Source organism: Phocoena sinus, chromosome 2, assembly GCF_008692025.1.
Source record: "Phocoena sinus isolate mPhoSin1 chromosome 2, mPhoSin1.pri, whole genome shotgun sequence".
NCBI lineage: Eukaryota > Metazoa > Chordata > Mammalia > Artiodactyla > Phocoenidae > Phocoena > Phocoena sinus.
In genome coordinates this window covers 101,873,661-101,891,138 of record NC_045764.1, presented here as the reverse complement: position 1 = coordinate 101,891,138, position 17,478 = coordinate 101,873,661, and the positions used below count along the sequence as shown (strand labels likewise).

General features: G+C 40.0%; 1 protein-coding gene across 2 annotated transcripts in view; it reads right to left on the bottom strand.

Moving 5' to 3' along the window:
• RPGRIP1 (RPGR interacting protein 1) overlaps positions 1-17,478 on the bottom strand; it is an 84,110-nt gene that overhangs the window by 11,505 nt on the left and 55,127 nt on the right. For both annotated transcript variants that reach the window (XM_032623152.1, XM_032623153.1), the window contains one exon: positions 13,847-13,944. In XM_032623152.1, coding sequence (XP_032479043.1) covers positions 13,847-13,944 — 98 coding nt within the window. The remainder of the gene's footprint in view (positions 1-13,846; positions 13,945-17,478) is intronic.

Sequence of the window (17,478 nt, the reverse complement as noted above, 5' to 3'; positions counted from 1 at the left end):
CTAGGAATAAACTTAGCCACTGTGGAAAACAGTATGGAGGTTCCTCAAAAAACTAAAAACAGAACTACCATATGACCCAGGAATTTCACTCCTGGGTATATATCTGAAAAAACCAAAAGCTTTAATTTGAAAAGATATATGCACCCCAATGTTCATCATAGCAGCATTATTTACAATTGCCAAGATATGGAAGCAATGTAAGTGCTGATCAACAGATGAATGGATAAAAAAGATGTGGTGTATACACACACACACACACACACACACACACACACACACACACACACAATGGAATACTACTCAGCCATAAAAAAGAATGAAAAATTTTCATCTGCAACAACATGGATGGAATTGGAGAGTATTATGCTTTGTTGAATAAGTCAAAGACAAATATTGTATGATAGCACTTATATGTTAAATATTTTTAAAAAGTGGGGCAGCAATCAAGATGGTGGAGTAGTAGGATGTGAAGCTCACCACCTCCCACAAATATATTAAAAATACATCTACATGTATTAATAATTCTCACAATATGTCTACTGAATGCTGGCAGAAGACCTCAGACTTTTGAAAGGGCAAGAAAATCTCCATGTAACCAGGTAGGACAAAAGAAAAAAGAAAAAAGAAAAAAAGGAAGTGAGAAAGGAATCAGGATGGGACCTCCCTCCTAGGAGGGAGCTGTGAAAAAGGAAAGGTTCCCGCACCCTGGGAAATCCCCTCACCAGCGGGGAGATCACCTGGGACAGAGCTTCAGAGCCTCAGAGGAGAATGCAGCAACCAGTTTTCAGCAGCCAGAATGGAAAGAGACCTGCACAGTCAGTGCCACCACCCTGCACTCCCCAGCCTGAGATGTGCATCTGCTGGTGCGGATTGGGGCTGGGTGCTGAAGCTCAGGCTTCAGATATCAGACTCAGAGAGAGGACTGGTGTTGGCTGTGTGAAAACAGCCTGAAGGGGCTGGAGTCTGGTGTGACTGCAACTGAGAGTGTTCATGGAGCAAGCCCAGGCCACCTTAGAGGACAGGTGCCATTGTTTGGGGGGTGCACGAGGGGAGGGGTGGGACCCACCATTGCAGGCTTTTTCCCTGCATGTGCTCTCAGGCGGTAGGACACCACCTACACGAGCTCCAGGAGTGGTCACAAGCAGCTCCTGCACCCATCACATGCTCCGGGGATGCACATGCCACCACCGCCACCAAGAACCCTAGGACTGAGCACTGCCACATCTGCACACCCCCTATCAAGGGGATAATGGCCTGCATATGATCAGGGAAGAGGCAACAGATATCCATATTGAAACAGCCCTTGCACCAAAAATATTAAATCCACAGAGCTACACAGGGACGCTTCCACATAAGAATAGCCCTCCAAGACCACAGTAGATAATTGTTTCTCCTAAACTCACAGAGCAAGGGAAATATAAGTAAAATGAAGAAGCAGAGGAACCACCTCCAGTTTAAAGACCAAGAAAATTCCCCTGAAAGAACAAACAATGAAACAGACCTCTTTGATCTAATAGACACTGGTTTCAAAAAGGGGTACTGAAGGAATTAAGAAAGGCTATTGACAGAAATGCAGAGTACTATAAGAAGGAACTAGAAACTATAAAGAGGAACCAAGAAAAATCAGAAAACTCATTGACTGAGATGTAAGCTGAGCTAAAGGCAATAAATAGCAGAACGGATAATGCAGAAGAACGAATAAGTGACTTGGAAGATAGAATAATGGAAATCACTCAATCAGGACAGCAGACAGAAAGCCAAATGAAAAAAATGAAAGCAATATAAAAGACCTATGGGATAATATAAAGCATGCCAACCTACACATGATAGGAATTCCAGAAGGGGAAGAAAGAGAAAAGCGGATCGAAAATGTATTTGAAGAAATTACGGCTGAAAACTTCCCAAACCTAAACAAGGAAACAGATATCCAGGTACAGGAAGCATGGAGGGTCCCAAACAAGATAAACCTAAACAGACCTACACCAAGACTTTTTTTTTCCTGCGTTGGGTCTTCGTTGCTGCGCACGGGCCTTTTCTAGCTGCAGTGAGTGGGGGCTACTCTTTGTTGCAGTGCAGAGGCTTCTTATTGTGGTGGCTTCCCTTGTTGCAGAGCACGGGCTGTAGGCACGTGGACTTCAGTAGTTGCGGCAGGCTTCAGTAGTTGTGGTGTGCAGGCTCAGTAGTTGTGGCGCACAGGCTTAGTTGCTCTGCGGCATGTGGGATCTTCCCGGACCAGGGATCGAATCCATGTCCCCTGCATTGGCAGGCAGATTCTTAACCACTGCACCACCAGGGAAGTCCCATGACGTATTATAATAAAAATGGCAAAAGTTAAAGATAAAGAGGATTCTAAAGGCAGCAAGAGAAAAACAAACAGTTAATTACAAGAGAACCCCCATAAGACTATCAGTTGATTTCTCTATAGAAATGCTGCAGGCCAGAAGGGAGGGGCAAGATACATTCAAAGTTCTGAAGGGGAAAAATCTGTAACCTAGGATACTCTACCCAGCAAGATTATCATTCAGAATAGGAGAGATAAAGAATTTCTCAGACAAACAGAAACTAAAAGAATACAGCAATACTAAATCTGTTCTAAAGGAAATATTGAAAGGTCTTCCCTAAATAGAAAAGAAGAATCTAAAGAGAAAATAACAATTGGAAAGTAAATCACTTAAATAAGCCAGTACACAGATATTAAAAAAATGAAAAAATTTCTGTGAAAATGATGATAACCACAGTGAACAGCAAAAGTATGAACATGAAAATGTAAAAGAGGACATGAAAATCATAAAATGTGGGGAATAAGAAAATGTAGATTTTTTTTCCAGTTCCTAGAATGTGTTTGAGCCTATATGACTACTAGTCTAAGGCAAGCAGAAATAGGATGGGGTTAACATACCTGAAAAACAGGGTAACCACAGATCAAAAACATACAATAGATCCACAAAAACCAAAAAGAAGAGAACATAAGTATAATACAAAAGAAAACCATCAAACCACAAAAGGAAAAACAAAAAGAAAGGAACAAAGAAGAAGTATAAAATCAACAGGATAATAAGGTTTAAATGGCAATAAATACATATCTATCAATAGTTACCTTAGGGACTTCCCTGGTGGCACAGTGGTTAATGTGCCTGCCAATGCAGGGAACATGGGTTTAAGCCCTGGTCCAGGAAGATCCCACATGCTGCAGAGCAACTAAGCCTGTGCGCCACAACTACTGAGCCTACACTCTAGAGCCTGCAAGCCACTACTGAAGCCTGCATGCCTAGAGCCCATGTTCCACAAGAAGAGAAGCCACCGCAATGAGAAGCCCATGCACCACAATGAAGAGTAGCCCCACTCGCTGCAACTAGAGAAACCCCGCATGCAGCAATGAAGACCCAACACAGCCAAAAATAAATGAAAATAAATAAATTTATTTTTAAAAATTACCTTAAATGTCAATGGATTAAAAGCTTCAATCAAAAGACACAGAGTGGCACACTGGATAAAAGAAAACAAGAGCCTACAATATGCTGCCTACAAGATACCCACTTTAGGGCAAAGGATACACATAGATTGAAAGTAAAGGGATGGAAAAAGATGTCTCATACAAATGGAAATGAAAATAAAGTGGGGTCGCAATACTCAGACAAGATAGACTTCAAAATAAAGGCCATAAAGAAAGATAAAGGACATTGTATAATGATAAAAGGATCAATACAAAAAGAGGACTTTACACTCATCAATATATATGCACCTAATATAAGAGAAACCAAATACATAAAACAAATACTAAGAGACATGAAGAGAGAAATTGACAGGAATACAATAATAGTAGGAGACTTTAACACCCCACTCACATCAATGGACAGATCTTCTAGACAGAAAATCAATAAGGCACAGAAATTCTAAATAATACAATAGAATAAACTTAATTGATATTTTCAGGACATTACATACAAAAAAAACAGAATACACATTCTTTTTTTAATTATTTATTTTATTTATTTTTGGCTGCGTTGCTGCACGGAGGCTTTCTCCAGTTGCGGCAAGCAGGGGCTACTCTTCTCTACGGTGCGTGGGCTTCTCGTTGCAGTGGCCTCTCTTCTTGTGGAGCACGGGCTCTAGGTGCATGGACTTCAGTAGTTGTGGCTTGCAGGCTCCAGAGCACAAGCTCAGTAGCTGTGGCGCACGGGCTCAGTTGCTCTGTGGCATGTGGGATCTTCCCAGGCTAGGGCTCGAACCCGTGTCCCCTGCATTGGCAGGGAGATTCCTAACCACTGTGCCACCAGGGAAGCCCCAGAATACTCATTCTTTTCAAGTACACATGGAACATGCCCTAGGTTTGACCACATACTAGGGTACAAAAAAAGCCTCAATAAATCTGAGAGTTTAGAAATTATCTCAAGCATCTCTTCAGACCACAATGGCATGAAACTAGAAATCAACCACAGAAAAAGAAATGAGAAAAAAATGATCACAGGGAGATTAAGCAACATGCTACTAAAATAACCAATGGGTCAATGATGAAACCAAAGAGGAAATTAAAAAATACCTTGAGACAAATGACAATGAAAACACAACCATACAAAATTTATGGGATACAGCAAAAGCAGTTCTTAGAGGGAAGTTCATAGTGATACACAGGCCTTCCTCAAAAATTAAGAAAAATCTCAAATAACCAACCTAACCTACCAGCTGAAAGAATTAGAAAAAGAAGAACAAATAAAACCTAAAGTCAGCAGAAGAATGGAAGTAATAAAGATTGGAGAGAAAATAAATAAAACAGAGATTAAAAAACAGAAAAAAAGGGGCTTCCCTGGTGGCGCAGTGGTTGAGAGTCCGCCTGCTGGTGCAGGGGACACGGGTTCGTGCCCCGGTCAGGGAGGATCCCGCGTGCCGCGGAGCGGCTGGGCCCGTGAGCCATGGCCGCTGAGCCTGCGCGTCCGCAGCCTGTGCTCCGCAACGGGAGAGGTCACAACAGTGAGAGGCCCGCGTACCAAAAAAAAAAAAACAGAAAAAAATCAATAAAACCAAGAGCTGGTTCTTTGAAAGGGTAAACAAGATTGACAAACCTCTGGCCAGGCTCAGAGAGAGAGAGAACCCAAATAAACAAAATAAGAAATAAAAAAGGAGACATAACAACTGATACTGCAGAAATACAAAAAACCATAAGGGAATACTATGAACAATTATATGCCAACAAATTTAACAACCTAGAAGAAATGGATAAGTTTTTAGAAATATACAACCCACCAAAACTGAATCAAGAAGAAACAGATAATTTGAACAGACTGATCATTAGAAGTGAAATAGACTCTGTAATTTAAAAACTCCCTACAAACAAAAGTCCAGGACCAGATGGGTTCACAGGTGAATTCTACCAAACATGCAAAGAAGAATTTATACTGATCCTTCTCAAACTCTTCCAAAAAAATTGAAGAGGAAGGAAAGAATCCCAAAGACATTCTATGAAGCCACCATCACCTTGATACCAAAACTAGACAAAGACACCACCAAAAAAGAAAATAACAGGCCAATATCTTTGATAAATATAGATGCAAAAATTCTCAACAAAATATTAGCAAACCAAATCCAATAACTCATAAAAGATCATACACCATGACCAAGTGGGATTCATCCCAAGTTCACAAGGATGGTTCAACATATGCAAATCAATCAGTGTGACATACTACATTAAAAAAAGAAAAGAAAAAAACCAAATGAGCAATAGATACAGAACAAGCATTTGACAAAATTCAACATTCATTCATGATAAAAACTCTTACCAAAGTGGGTATACAGGGAACATATCTCAACATAATAAAAGCTATTTATGACAAACACACAGCCAATATAATACTCAATGGTGAAAAGCTGAAAGCCTTTCTACTAAAATATGGAAAAAGACAAGGATACCCACTCTCACCTCTTATATTCACCATAGTATTGGATGTCCTAGCCACAGCAATCAGACAAGAAAAAGAAATAAAAGTTATCCAAATTGGAAGGAAAGAGGTAAAATTGTCATTATATGCAGATGACATGATACTACATATAGAAAACCCTAAACACTCCACACAAAAACTACTAGAACTGAAAAACAAATTCAGCAGGATAGCAGGATACAAGATTAACATTCAGAAACCAGTTGCATTTCCTTACACTAACAATGAAATATCAGAAAGAGAATGTAAAAAAGCAATACCTTTTAAAATAGCACCTGCAAAAATAAAATACTTAGGAATAAACCTTACTGAGGAGGTGAAAGACTTATACACTGAGAACTATAAAACATTAATAAAGGAAATTGAAGATGATTCAAAGAAATGGAAAGATATCACATGCTCTTGGATTAAAATAATTAATATTGTTAAAATAGCCATACTACCCAAAGCAATCTACAGATTTAATGCATTCCCTATCAAATTACCCATGACATTTTTCACAGAACTAGAATAATCCTAAAATTTATATGGAAACATAAAAGACTCAGGTTTGCCAAAGCAATCCTGAAGAAAAAGAACAAAGCAGAAGGCATAAACCTCCCAGACTTCAGACAATACTACAAAGCTACAGTAATCAAAACAGCGTGATACTGGCACAAAAACAGGCATATGGATCAGTGGAACAGAATAGAGAGCCCAGAAATAAACGCACACACCTACAGTCAATTAATCTTCAACAAAGGCAGCAAGAATATAAAACAGGAAAAAGTCTCTTCAGCAAGTGGTGTTGGGAAAGTTGGATAGCTGCATGTAAATCAATGAAGTTAGAACACACCCTCTCACCATACACAAAAATAAACTCAAAATGGCTTAAAGAGTTAAAATAATACATGACATCATAAAACTCCTAGAAGAGATCATGGGCAAAACATTTCTGGCATAAATCGTACCAATGTTTTCTTAGGTCAGTCTCCCAAGGCAATAGAAATAAAAACAAAAATAAACAAATGGGGCCTAATCAAACTTACAAGCCTGTGCCCAGCAAAAGAAACCATAAACAAAGCAAAAACACAATCTACAGAATGGGAGAAAATATCTGCAAACAATATGACCAACAAGGGCTTCATTTCCAAAATATACAAACAGCTCATACAACTCAACAACAACAACAACAAAAACAACCCAGTCGAAAAATGGGCAGAAGACCTAAATAGACATTTCTCCAAAGAAGAAATACAAATGGCCAATAGGCACATGAAAAGATGGTCAACACCTCTAATTATTAGAGAAATGCAAATCAAAATTACAATGAGGTACTACCTCACACGGGTCAGAATGGCCATCATTAAAAAGTCTACAAATAACAAATGCTGGAGAGGATGTGGAGAAAAGGGAACCCTTCTACACTGTTGGTGGGAATGTAAGCTCGAACAGCCACTATGGAAAACAGTATGGAGGTTCCTCAGAAAGCTAAAAATAGAATTACCATATGATCCAGCAGTCCTATTCCTGGGCATATATCCAGACAAAACTCTAATTCAAAAATATACATGCACCCTTATGTTCATAGCAGCACTATTCACAATAGCCAAGACATGGAAACAACCTAAATGTCCATCAACAGATGAATGGATAAAGAAGATGTGGTACATATATACAATGGAATGCTACTCAGCCATTAAAAAGAATGAAATAATGCCATTTGCAGCAACATGGATGCAGCTAGAGATTATCATACTAAGTGAAGTAAGTCAGAAAGAGAAAGACAAATACCATATGATATCATTTATATGTGGAATCTAAAATATGTCACAAATGAACCTATCTATGAAACAGATTCACAGATATAGAGAACAGACTTGTGGTTGCCAAGGGGGAGAGGGTTGTGGGAGGCCTGGAGTGGGAGGTTGGGGTTAGCAGATGTAAGCTATTATATATAGAATGGATAAACAACAAAGTCCTACTGTATAGCACAGAGAACTATCTTCAGTATCCTATGATAAACCATAATGGAAAAGAATATTAAAAAAGAATGTATATATATGTATGTATAACTGAGTCACTGTGCTGTACAGCAGAAATTAACACAACACTGTAAATCAACTATACTTCAAGTAAAAAAAAATTGAAAAAAGTTAAACTAGTGAATATACGAAAAAGGAAGAGACCCACAGACATAGAGAACAAACTAGTGGTTACCAGTGGGGAGAGGGAAGCAGGGAGAGGCAAGATAGGGGTAGGGGATTAAGAGGTGCAAACTACTACTAAAATAAATAAGCTACAAGGATATATTGTACAACCCAGGGAATACAGCTAATATTTTATAATAGCTATTAATGGAGTATACCTTTTAAAAATTGTGAATCACTGTTGTACACCTGAAACTTACATAATATTGCACAACTATACCTCAATTTTTTAAAAAAGAAAAACTTTTTTCAAAAAGAAAAATGAATGTTTCAGAAGAATACAGACCAAAAATGTTTTGAAAAATGGAGGAAACAGGGTGAAGAGTATATGGTACCTCTCCATACATTTTTTGCAACTGTTTACAAATCTGTAATTATTTCAAAATAAAAAGCTTTTTAAAAGAATAATATGTACAGTTCATATACAGTTTAATGTCATTTATTTAAAGCAAAAAAGACTAATACAAAACAATATGAATGTTAAAGTTTTTTTTATGATCTGAAAAGATGTACCTCAAAATTCAAAACAATGGTTTTTTTGGGGTGGTGGGGTGGGAGAGAGGCAGCAGGGATTATAGGTAATGGTCAATAGAGATTTAGCTCTATCTATAATATTCTAGTTTATAAAAGAAAAATGTATTCTTACCTTACTTGCAACTAATCCTGGGACAAATGATCAGAAATCCATATCAAGTTTACTCTGATAACAAAGGTGAATTAGGAGGATGAATAAAATTAAAATTTGAGCAAGGTACACATGGAGGCTTTATTCATTCCTATTAGATTGAACTATATGAAATTGACAATAGTCCATCATTTTTAATCTATAAAAGTGATAATTTCATATGGCTTTTTATGGACTGAATATTTGTGTACCCCTCAATTTTTATATGTTGAAACCCTAATCCCAGTGTGATGGTATTTGGAGGTGGGGTCTTTGGGAGGTAATTAGGTCATGAGGGTGGAGCCCTTGTGAATGTGATTAGTGCCCTTATAAGAGGCCAGAGAGCTGGCTTGCTCTCTTTCTGGCACATGAGGACACAATGAGAAATTGGCAGTCTGCAACCTAGAAGGAGGCCCTCACCAGAATTGGACCAAAAGAAGTAAATTTCTGTTGTTTATAAGCCACCCAGTCTGTGGTACTTCATTATAGAAGCCTGAATTGACTAAGATATGGTTCAATCTAATATTTTTCTTTGCTCCAGAATCCTTTACATGAGCTGGTTCCATTATATAATCTTATTGGGACTGAACAGCAAATGTATATATATACATACACATATATATATATATTTATTTATTTATATTTATATATACACACACATATATATAATTAGTAATATTAACCATACTAACAACTGAAATATATAATAACTCATTGCTAGCAGAGCCCCTAACAGCAGTTAGTTACGCAGCATTAGTGCCAGACAGACAGCTCCCTTTGGCTTATTCAGGTGTGCTAGATAATTTGGGGGTGGGGGGAGGGCAGATTTCCTAAAACTAATTAGCATACATAAGGGGTCAAGACATTTTCAACCCCTGAAATTAAGAGTATAAGAAAAAAGAATAAACTTTGAGGTCCTTGATATACACTACGGCTAAAAGACAGTAACCTGAGGCCACAGAGCAATGGAAATGATTGCTCCCTTCTCATTAGGAGCTGTTAAGAGGGGGGAGGGAAAAGTTATATGGTCCACTCAGAGTGGGAGATTGATTCCTGAGACCAGGAATGGAACTTCATCTGGAGGAAACCATATGGTTTGGGTTGAGATCATTTTCTGGGGATTCTTGGAAGATAAGTACAGAAGGCCTTTAGGAACCTTGTGCTAATTAACAGAGCCTCCTGCGGAACAGTTCTATACATATCCCATGATACAGGAACTGTTCTAATTCTGGACTAAAAGACAGGGAGTTAAAGACCCAAATGTACTATGATTGTTTTGCTTTTTTTTTTTTATTTATTCATTTATTTATTTTTGGCTGTGTTGGGTCTTCGTTTCTGTGTGAGGGCTTTCTCTAGTTGTGGCAAGCGGGGGCCACTCTTCATCGCGGTGCGCGGGCCTCTCACTGTCGCGGCCTCTCTTGCTGCGGAGCACAGGCTCCAGACGCGCAGAGCTCAGTATTTATAGCTCACGGGCCCAGCTGCTCCGTGGCACGTGGGATCTTCCCAGACCAGGGCTTGAACCTGTGTCCCCTGCCTTGGCAGGCAGACTCTCAACCACTGCGCCACCAGGGAAGCCCCTGTTTTGCTTTTTTAGCAGTACAAGAGAAAGACATTTCATAAAGGTCTTCCTTAAGTCATACTGTTCAACCTATTCAATTGACATGGCAGGTAGAAGGGAAATGACACCCCTCTGCTTCAATCCTCTCCCCTTAGGGCCTAGTCCTTCCTTGTAGGGGCCACTACCAGATCATAGAAGCTTGCATTTAAGAACTAGCGTATTTCATGGGCTTCCCTGGTGGCACAGTGGTTAAGAATCCACCTGCCAATGCAGGAGATAGGGGTCCAAGCCCTGGTCGGGAAGATCCCACATGCTGCGGAGCAACTAAGCCCGTGCTCCACAACTACTGAGCCTGTGCTCTAGAGCCCGCAAGCCACAACTACTGAGTCTGTGTGCCGCAACTACTGAAGCCCGAGCGCCCTGGAGCCCATGCTCCGCAACAAGAGAAGCCACCGCAATGAGAAGCCCGCACACCACAACGAAGAGTAGCCCCCACTCGCCACTAGAGAAAGCCTGTGCACAGCAACGAAGACCCAACGCAGCCAAAAATAAATAAATTAAAAAAAAAAAAAAAAGAACTAGCGTATTTCAGAGAAGACAGACTGCTGCCGCCATCAACATCATCATCACTATAATCTGGTGCTCAATTTGTCTCAAGTACTGTATTAAACCTTTATCACACATTACCTTATTTAAATCTTGCCACATGGCTATAAGGTGGGCATACTTAATATTACCACTTTACAACCCCATTGTTCACAGCACCACTATTTACAATAGTCAAGACATGGAAGCGACCTAAATGTCCATCGACAGATGAATAGATAAAGATGTGGTATATATGCACAATGGAATATTAGCCATAAAAAGAATGAAATAATGCCATTTGCAGCAATATGGATGAATCTAGAGATTATCATACTAAGTGAAATGAGACAGACATACAAATATCATATGGTATCACATATATGGAATCTAAAATATGATACAAATGAGCTTATTTACAAAACAGAAATAGACTCACAGACATAGAAAACAAACCTAGGGTTACCAAAGGGGAAAGGGGGGGAGGGATAAATTAAGGAGTATGGGATTAGCAGATACAAACTACTATATATAAAATAGATAAACAATAAGGACCTACTGCATAGTACAGGGAACTATATTCAATACCTTGTAATAACCTCTAATAGAAAAGAATCTGAAAAAAGAATATATATAACTGAATCACTTTGCTGTACACCTGAAGCATTGTAAATAAACTATACTTCAAGAAAAAAAAATATCACCACTTTACAGATGAGGAAACAGAGTCTAATAGAGGTTCAATAACTTCCCCAAAGCGGCATAGATATTAATAGCAGAGACTGGATCTAAACCACTTCTGTCTAAAACACATTTCCATGCTCCTAAACACTACACTCTCTTGCCTCCTCCTTTACCCTGGCTGACTCCAGGCACAAAAGGGACAGAGCTCACGTACTGCCTCTGGACCTTCAACTCCTTCCATCTTTCATGCCCAGCTATTTTGAAATACAAAAAGGATTGAGTATGAGGCAGGAAAGACAGGGCTGGGCCCAAGAACAGCCTATACACTTCCTTGTTTTGCACTTAATGAGACCATGACTCATGGAGAAATGGCATCTAAAACAGAAACTTTGTAGCATCTGAACAAGAAACACTGACCATGAAAACCACAGCGCATGCCCAATAAAAACGCAGATTGCCAATAACCCTGTATGACCTTCCCGTGTGGTTGACTAGTAAGGGAAAATTTAAGGGAAAACAGTTCTTAGAGCACATGTACAGTGGCTCCAGGAGACAAAGGTGCAAGACTGGGAGCTGATGCCACCTGGTGCAATCTAGGCCACACCTCAAACGTCCTCTCAATGAATATTCCACCCCTAATCAAAAAGACCCCGCCCATTCAAAGGGCTAAGAAAATAAGATAAAAGGGGGATCAAAAAACCTTGTGGTATGCTCCGCACTTGTGAGGATGCCTGCACTCTTCTTTGAGTGTGTAACTTTCACTTCAGCCTCAATAAACTGCTTTTTTTTTTTATTTTTTTTATTTATTTTGGCCGTGGCACACAGCTTGCGCCATCTTAGTTCCCTGACCAGAGATTGAATCCGGCCACGGCAGTGAAAGTGCCAAGTCCTACCACCGGACTGCCAGGAAATTCCCCTGCTTCTTTGTTCTCTTTGCTCCTCAGCCTGCGTGTTTTTTTCTCCTTTGTATTCTGTGTTCCTTGCCCAACTTCTTTTGGACAAGTTGAACAACAGTCTGGACTTTTGATAAAGCTTTTCTGCTATCAAGTATATGTGTGTCTGTGTTGTAAGTTTAATTTGATAACAACACTAATTTTTACTAAGTGGGATCAGTTTTCATATTTAGTTTATCCAGCAACATTTTTAGGTACACAAAAGTTTTCTAACAGGAGATCTTATTTAAGAGCCTTTAATTTAGGGTAATATTTTTAATGTCATCTGTCTGACTTGTAGTTCCAAAATTTGCTGACCAGCTGACTGCTTTTTGGGTTGATCTGAGATGTGCACGGTTTAGAAACCTTAACTCAAGTTCCAGTTCTTTCAGTAACTACTGCTACAATGCTGGACATATCACTTGGTTTTCTTCACCTTTATGATCTCTAAGGTGTTACTGTCTAGTTCTAATTCTATGGCTCTGATCTGTCTTACAAACATTTCTCAAGATATTAATTATATAATGTCTAAAAAAGATATAACAGATAAAAGTTCTGAAAATAAACCCTATGCTTTTCTTTACTGTTTCTAATTAAGCTCATAATCCTCAGTTAGATTTTAATCTTTCATTCAGCCACTCATTCAACAAATATTTATTGAGTGCCTACAAATGTACCAGGGAGCATTCTAGCAGCTTGAAAGTGATCGTTTTCTACCTCATTTAAAACCCCACAGTATTCCAATACAATGACTGTGAATATATCTGTGGATATTTATTCATAGATTTGTGTGTGTGTGTGTGTGTGTGTGTGTGTGTGTGTGTGTGTGTATCCCCAATTAGTTCCAAAACAGATCTGAGGTCGAAATGTTTAATAAATAATTGTAATTAAAGGTTGAGTAAAAACCTTCAGAAACTGAATGATCTCTTTGAGCCCTCCCACAAAGAATCCTTCCAGCCTCCACCTCCCAAAGTAAACCTGCTCTCTTTAGGTAGATTTAAAGAAAGGGGCATCACTTAGGCTGGGGTGAATCACCATATACAATGAAGGAGGCAGGCAAGGGATCCAAATGGGAGAGAGAAGTGTTGAAGTCAGTCCTTATTTATACCAAATCAAGAAAATGATCCTTTCATCTGCCTGTAGTGACTTCCATTCACTTGCAACATAAATTTAAATAACTTGAATTTCCTATCTGGTTCATTAAATAAAACTGGATTTGAACGTCACATACATGGCCATTAAGCACACTGTCATTACTTACAATTTTGGCTCACGCACAATGATTACCCCAGTATACTTACTGCCTTAGGACATTTCTGAGATACAGGTGTTACTATCTCATCGCTATCTGTAGTTTGTGCTTCACTGACTTCAGAAGCTTGTTCACAGTATTCTTTATCTGCCGGAGAAGAGACTAGAGTTACAGAACTGTTTTGGAGTACCCTGTCTAGCCCAGAAAAGACCCAGTACCTACATCTTCAATCTTCTGTTTAGTTACTAGTTCTGAGTACCTAGATTTTGGCTGTAATCACTAGAAACAAACCTTCTTTTTTAAAGTTTCACTTATTCAGAAGCTTGCCAAACACACAGGGTTCACTTCTGAAAAAAGAAAGGGAAGGAAAGAAGGTAGGGAGGTAGAAAGAAAGTTTTGTCCTTTTAGGGGATGGAGAAAATTACCAAGCCAAGGAAAAACAGTGCAATCAGGGTGTAGCAGACTGTATTTTACAAAGACAGCGTCAAACAATATCTCTCATCCCACATGCTCTCTTTTGTACAATGTGATCTTGATACTCCCAATACTTTTTTTTTTTTTTTGCAGTACACAGGCCTCTCACTGTTGTGGCCTCTCCCGTTGCAGAGCACAGGCTCCGGACGCGCAGGCCCAGCGGCCATGGTCCACGGGCCCAGCCACTCCGAGGCATGTGGGATCCTCCTGGACCAGCGCATGAACCCGTGTCCCCTACAACGGCAGGCGGACTCTCAACCACTGCACCACCTGGGAAGCCCCCTAATACTTTTTTTAAGGTAGGTATTTTTATGTGTGTATATATATTTATTTTTAGATTTTTATTTTATATTATAGTTGATTTACAATGTTGTGTTAGTTTCAGGTGCACAGCAAAGTGATTTAGTTATACATATACATATATCTATTCTTTTTCAGATCCTTTTCCCATATAGGTTTTTATAGAGTATTGAGTAGAGTTCCCTGTGCTCTACAGTAGGTCTTTATTGATTACCTATTTTATATGTAGTAGTGTGTATATGTTAATCCCAAACTCCTAATTTATCCACCCTGCACCTTTCCCCTTTGGTAACCATAAATTTGTTTTCTAAGTCTGTGAGTTTGTTTCTGTTTTGTAAGTTCATTTGTATACTTTTTTAGTATATTGCTTATATAAGCGATATAATATGATATTTGTCTTTGTCTGCCTTACTTCACTTAGTATGATAATCTCTAGGTCCACCCATGTTTTGCAAATGGCATTATTTCATCCTTTTTATGGCTGAGTAATATTCCATTGTATACATATACCACTACTGAGCCCGTGTGCCACAACTCCTGAAGCCTGCGTGCCTAGAGCCTGTGCTCCACAGCAAGAGAAGCCACCACAATAAGAAGCCCGCACACTGCAACAAAGAATAGCCCCCACTCACCACAACTAGAGCCCGTGTGCAGCAATGAAGACTCAACACAGCCAAAATTAAATAAATTAATTTTTTAAAAAAGAAAGAAAATACATCTAAATATGAAACAATTTTCACAGAAAACCAACAGGAAACTGCCAGAAGATCTCTTATAGAACTAAAGCTTCAAGAAAGATCTCCATGTAACCAGGTAGGATAGGGGGAAAAAAAAAAAAGAAAGGCGTCAGGATGGGACTGGTGCCCCTGGGAGTGATCTGTGATAGAGGGAATGTCCACATGGGCTGGCCCTGGCCCTGGGGAGGCTTCTTGCCTGCTGAGAGGTCTACTGGGACAGACAGAGGGCTGGAGGGGCTTAGACTCTGTTGCAAGGACTGTGCTTATGCTGGCTTGCTAGCAATCAGGATGGAGAAAGACCAGGGCTGATGGCTGCTGCCTTGTCACACTTCCCTGACCAAATCGTGTGTTGGGAGGGCTTCTAGTACATGCAGCAGCTGGGTGCTGAATCTCAGATGGATGGACCCTGGGAGAGGACTTGGTCTAGCTGTGCGGAGACAGCCCAGAGGGCCTTGGGTGTGGTCCAGGCAGAACCTTGGAGGTGATTATCAGCACACTGATGGGGGGGTGGTCTGGCCATAGTGGACTTTGTTGGCATGCACACTGGGTGGTGCCACAGAAACAAATGTCTCAGGTGGAGAGCCCCTGGGGAGGAGTAGGCAGCAGTTGTTTCTTGGCAGTAGTGCTCCAGCTCTATTCACCCCACACAGAAGCTTAGAGCCAGCTCTGGGGCAGATAGGCCCTGGGAGAGGCCTGCTACAGAGGCACCCCAGGTTGCAGGTGGCAGTACAACCACCTTGATTCCTGCAGCCACAGTGCCTTGGCCCCCAGCACCAGCCCACTCCACACCATAGCCTAGCGCTAAGTCTGGTACAAATGCAACAGAGAAAGGGTTGTGACCCTGGGTTGATTCTGGTCAGAATCATGGATGCCTGCACCAGTGGGACATAGGTTTGCTGTGACCGCATGGCCTTTACATGCTTTGGTGGTCACCTCCTTTGGGGCAGGGCACACACTCAAGGGCAACGGACCTTATCGAATACGACCCTCAAGGCTTCTACTCCAACAACTGAGGAGTGGACCCTACCCCTGACAGGGCTGTTACAGCCATGGAAAAAAGAGGAGGCCCCACCCCAAATCCAGGGGAGGCTCTGGACACCGCAACACAAATCCCACCCCCTATTAAAAGGATAACGGCCAACACACTCTGAGGAAAAATGTGGCTAGCATCCATGCAAAAACCAGTCCTCACAACAAAAATATTGGACTCACACAGTCTACACACAGATGCTCCCACATAAAAATACCCCTTCAAGACCACAGTAGATAACTGTTTCTCCTAAGTTCATAGAGACAGAGAAAGTTAGGTAAAATGAAAAAGAAGAGGAACTACTCCCAATTAAAAGAACAAGAAAAATCCCATGAAAGAACAAATAATGAAACAGACCTCACCAGTCTACTAGACCCTGAGTTCAAAAAGGAGGTAATAATCATGCTAAAGGAATTAAGAAAGACTATTAATAGAAATGCAGATCACTGTAACAAGGAACTAGAAACTATAAAGAGGAACCAATCAAAATAAGACAACTCAATTGCCAACATAAAAAACAATATAAAAGCAATGAATAGCAGACTAAATAATGCAGAAGAAGGAATAAGTGATCTAGAAGATAGAATAATGGGAATCATCCAATCAGAACAGCAGATAGAAAGACAAAAACCAAATGAAAGCAACATATGAGATATATGGGATCATTCAAAGCATACCAAACTACACATAATAGGGGTTCCAGAAGGAGAAGAGAGAGAGAAGGGGATCAAAAATGTATTTGAAGAAATTCTGGCTGAAAACTTCCCAAACCTAAAGAAGGAAACAGATATCCAGGTACGGGAAGCACAGAGGTTCCCAAACAAGATGAACCCAAACAGATCCAGACCAAGACATATTATAATTAAAATGGCAAAAATTAAAAATAAAGAGAGGATTCTAAAGCCAGCAAGAGAAAAACAAAGAGTCAGTTACAAGGGAACCCCCATTAAGGATATCAGCTGATTTCTCTGCAGAAACTGTGGGCCAGAAGGAAGTGGTATGATATATTCATAATTCTGAAAGGGAAAAACTTGCAACTTAGATACTCTACCCTGCAAGATTATCATTTAGAACAGAAGGAGGAAGAAAGAATTTCTCAGACAAGAAAAAACTAAAGAATACAGCAATACTAGACCTACC